Source organism: Mastomys coucha, unplaced genomic scaffold (assembly GCF_008632895.1).
Source record: "Mastomys coucha isolate ucsf_1 unplaced genomic scaffold, UCSF_Mcou_1 pScaffold21, whole genome shotgun sequence".
NCBI classification, from domain to species: domain Eukaryota; kingdom Metazoa; phylum Chordata; class Mammalia; order Rodentia; family Muridae; genus Mastomys; species Mastomys coucha.
Window position 1 is genome coordinate 19,855,233 of NW_022196904.1, and position 4,918 is coordinate 19,860,150.

At 44.6% G+C, this 4,918-nt stretch overlaps 1 protein-coding gene across 1 annotated transcript in view; it reads left to right on the forward strand.

Annotated features, from left to right (window-relative positions):
- The window catches only part of LOC116101862 (cytochrome P450 2B1), a 116,546-nt gene that overhangs the window by 105,821 nt on the left and 5,807 nt on the right, over positions 1-4,918 (forward strand). The window contains exons 6-7 of the mRNA XM_031385803.1: positions 2,395-2,484; positions 2,936-3,079. Of these exons, the coding sequence (XP_031241663.1) occupies positions 2,395-2,484; positions 2,936-3,079 (234 nt within the window). The remainder of the gene's footprint in view (positions 1-2,394; positions 2,485-2,935; positions 3,080-4,918) is intronic.

Below are 4,918 nucleotides of genomic sequence, written 5' to 3' on the forward strand. Positions count from 1 at the left end.
CTCTTCAGATTTCTCAGGAGACCATGAAATGTCCCTGCAGAACCTAGAAGAAGGAATCGGGAGATTAAGTTAAAAGACAGGGGAAATCAGGGTGACACAGAGACCAGGAAGCTGAGCTAGAATTAGAGGGACTAAAAAAACCAATCAAACAAAAAAGGGAGCAGGAATCAGCGGGGAGGGGGATAGAGAATGGGAGGGAGTAGGTAGGGAGAGGGACAAAGAGAAAAAGATATAAATACTGCATTTAGACCAGAAATCAGAGTCAGATAAAGAAAGACTGAGGAGCATCAGGGGAAGATCTGCAGAGGAATCAGAAGACAGACAGCTGAGACCTAGAGAGAGCAGCCACAGTGGCCCAAGATTGCTGCACTGACAACATCTCAAGAGGACACATCACGGAGCCTGGAAATCAAAGGCAGCAGGCAGCAGGTGCTGATAGTTCTTGAAAACTGCAGAGTCTAGGATCAGAGAAGGAATGGAGGAATACTCACAGATGAGAGACTTGTCAATGCACACAGGCAATCCCCTGAACTCTTCTCTAATGGTGGGAGTTGCCTAATGGCTTAGAGTCAGCATGGTGATGGAGGCAGGTGCAGGGTGGAGACTCACTATACATGCTGCCCCTCTCAGCTCTCTGGGTCTGAGTCCTGGTCCCAGTCACTAGTTGCTGTGTTACGTTGATGAAGTTATCTATCCTCTCTGTATATACAATTTGAAAAGAAAAAGTATTGGCCCAGGACACTTCAAGACCAAGTTCTCAGCACAAAGGAGAGTCCTTTGCCCTGGAGGGGCAGAGGCAGGGATAAGGGACAAAGACAGGAGACAGCAGAACAGGGAGAAGGGGAAGAGAACAAGGGAGACGTGAGAAAGCAGGGCAAGGGAGAGGAGAAAGGATTATTTGTCCTAGGGGGACAAAAGACTGCGTCTGGATAGAGAGGAGACAGATGTTGCACATGGGCCCAATGGCGAGATATAAAGGTAATGGGGAAACTCTATGTTATGATGAGATGTTCAATTATAATTGGGCATGTTAATTGGTAAACCAAGGGGGGTTTTGATTGATGATCTTCAATACGTTGAATGCTAGACATTTGTAGTCAGCCGCAGAAGAAGGAAGTGGAGAGAAGGATGAGGCTTGCCAGAGCTCAAGTGGGCCAGTATCTCTCTATTGATAGGATTTTATCTTATGTATAACATTCAGTAAATTAAAATTAAATAAAATGTTGTATGAAATCCCGAAGGCAGGACCTGGTGCATCTTATGTGCAGGCTTAGCAGCTGTTGCTATGGTTTGAGTAGTGAGTGGAGGAAACTGCTTTCCAGAGATGGGACCAAAGCCAAATGATCTACAATTCTTGATACCATGTCTCCTGTCCTGCCTCCTCATCCTTCAGGAGCCCCCATGGATCCCACGTTCCTCTCCCAGTGCATCACAGCCAACATCATCTGCTCCATTGTCTTTGGAGAGTGCTTTGAGTTCACATACTACCAGTTCCTGCACCTGCTGCAGCTGTTGTATCAGACCTTTTCACTCACAAGCTCATTATCCAGCCAGGTCAGTGGGTGTGAAGGAAAGAGTATACAGGGCAGAGGAAACAAGAGGTTGCTTTGTGGATGAAAGAGTGTCTGAAGGTTGGAAGAAAGGCAGAGAGATCATGAGAGACAAGGAGACTGAGACCTGGAGGCAGCAGGAGGCATGGTGAGCAAAGAGGAGAGACCTGAATGTAGCAATACAGAGCCATCCATATAGACATGAAGATAATGATGACTTGGGGACTGTGGTTGTAGCTAAAAGGATACAGAACTTGTCTATCTTGTATTAATCCCTAGGTTCATCCCTAGCACAACATAAGCCAGGTATGGTTATATATATATGCAATCCCAGTCCATGGGCAATCAGAGTTCAAAGATGGCTATCTTTGGTTAAGTATTGAGTTTGAGGAGTCTGAAAAATATGAGATCTGATTACAACCAAACCAAACCAAACTAAACCAAACCAAACCAAACCAAACCAAACCAAAATGATGGTTTAGAAAAGAGAAGAGAGAAAAAAGGGATAGAGAATACAGTGCAAGAGAGTGTTGTAGAAATATTCAGAGATTGTCTGATAGGATGTTGTATGTGTATGTGCATCAGAGCTAAAACAAAGGAACAAGAGAAGTTGAGCAAGGGAGGGAGGGAAGGGTGAGGGAGGAAAGGGAAAGGATGAAACAGGAGAGAGAGAGTTGTTTCTAGGGAACCTAGGAACACAGCTGCTTTTTGAGTGATGATAGCTTCAGGTAACCTTCTGGGACCTTCTTTCTAATGGGTGTTTGAGCTCTTCTCTGCCGTCCTGAAGCACGTTCCTGGTACCCACAGACAAATCTCCAAAAACCTGCTGGAAATCCTTGACTAAATTGATCATAATGTTGAAAAGCACAGGTCCTCCTCGGACCCCAGTGCTCCAGGAGACTTCATTGATACGTACCTTCTGTGCATAGAGAACGTTAGTCCTCCATGGATGAGAGAGGGGGTGGGTGAGAGTGAAGGATGTGGATGTGGTTAGAGGACAAGAGAGAAGGGGATGAGAAGATGGTGAGGAGAGGTAGAAACAGTGGAGGAAATACAGAACCTCTGGGAAATAAACTACAGAGATAAGGAGAAAATGATATAGGTAAGAAGAAGGGGTGTGACTGGGAAAGATACACAGGGCAAGGGGCAAAAGTAGAAAAGACCAGAGAGGAACAAAGAGCCTAGGAAACAGAACATGGTAAACCAACAAAGAACAAAGTAGAGGGAGAAGACAGAATTAACCAACAGATATTGTGTGGGGTTGAGTATTGTCTAGAGGTCCAGATAGTATGAGAAAGAAGGACAGTGCCCAGAGATGTGTGTGCATCTCCTTGCAAAGATCTAGTCATCTCTGACCTATTCTTCTCTCTCCCATCTGGAACCAGGAGAAGTCCAACCAACACACAGAGTTCCATCACCAGAACCTCATAATGTCCCTGGTCTCGCTCTTCTTTGCTGGAACTGAAACCAGTAGCACCATACTCTGCAATGGCTTCCTGCTCATGCTCAAGTACCCCCATGTTGCAGTTGCACCACAGGTGGACAGTTGCAGGATTTTCTAGCTACTTTTTGGATGTGGAAGTTTGAGTGGATGACAGGAACATGGACCACTTCCATCTGGAACTCTAAATGCTTTGTTCTATTTGTAAACTAAGGCAGTGCTGTGGGTTGTGTGTGAATGAATGCTAAGCCCACTCGTCTACTCCAGTTATGTCTGCAGTATCATGGGTAAAAGCCTGATCAAGGACAAGAGGTGTTATGATTTCAAAGGGAGTTTGTGCCTCCTGAGTATTCAGTCAGTCGTTGGCATCTCCTAAGTCAGACATGTGTTCCAGATTAGTCTTTCCAATCGTCAACATGCCTTCTTATTCAGGCATAAAAGTACCCCAAGATACGATTCGTAAATGGCTAAAACTTAAGATTGGATATTGTTTCCTGGCCAGCACAGTGTTCCAATATATCCTAATTTATTTCCAAGCTGTCCTTAGCTTGGAATTCCTCACAAGGAATCTGCCTTATCAATAGGATGTCCTCAGAGTTAGCAACAGAGGTCAGGCACCATTGCTTACTCTTAACATAGAATTCTCAGGGCAGTCCCACAGAAGACAGAACTGTTTTATGTACTAGAGAGTAATCGAAGGGCTTCCCTCACTTAAGGGCATTTTCAGGAACTGCTAGATTGGAACTTCCTGGTGCTTGCCTCCAGCAGACCCAGAGAATTAGCATGGGATTACCAAAATAGTCCCAGCGGGAGGTACCACAGCTCTTCTGCCCACTTCACACCTGGATACCTGATCTTACTGACCTTGATGTAACCATCCCTTGCCTACCTGATCTTACTGACCTTGATGTGACTGTCACCTGCCTACTTGACTTTTGTCATTCTCCCTGTTTTCTGTATACCATATAAGCCTGGTTTTCACTTTGTGCAGGGGCACTTAGACTGGAACTAGAACTTAGATGGACTAGGACTTGGACTTAGATTCATTCATTCAGATTCAAGCTTTGGGCCTCATGCACTCTGCAGCCCCCTGGGCCCAGAGTGCTTGGATCTGGGGGGAGCAGTGCCTTCCAGAAGAGGTGGCTTCTTTAGACCCAGTGTGTTTCTGGTGGCCTCAGATGTACCTCAACTGCTGAGCTGCTAGATTTCTCATTTCTCTTTTGCAATGACTGTAAAAACCTCATGCCATTTTTAAGAAATACATTCAGACTCAGCACTTCTTTGTGTTGACTCTGTCACTCGCTGAAATTTTTGCCCACCTGACCAGAACTCTCATCCTGTGGAACAAGAGGTCCCTGCAGTGAACCCAGTCCTTGGCAAATGAACATTCAGCTGACCCATTTTCTGTTGTATTCTACTTACAGGCTGATCTTTCCCTTCCTCCTTTCCCTTCTTCCTTCATGCCTTCCTTCAATCTTTACATTCATCTGTTTTTTATCTTTCTATCCACCTATCTCTTCATCCATCTACTTATTCTGTTCTTTCACCTACCTCTTTGTCCACTCATTAATGAGCCTGTCATCAGCCTCTCCCTTCAGTCATTCTCACACAACTAAGCATCAATCTATCCAAAGACCTGTTTACTCACTCTTCCTTCTATCTTCATAATAAACTCTTATTCACACTCACATGTATGCACACACACACACATGCACTCATGCACCTGTGTGCAGACACCCCCCCCCACACACACCTTGAATCTTCCCTGTCAACCACTTATAAATCAACTGATTAATTATTTGTGTATTTATTGATTTTTTAACCACCAAAGTAGGCATTTCATTCTTTAATTCAATGAATCAACGTGTTGTTCCTTTGATCAGCAGAGTTGAATGAATTATTGGCCATCAATTCATTCATACACTCA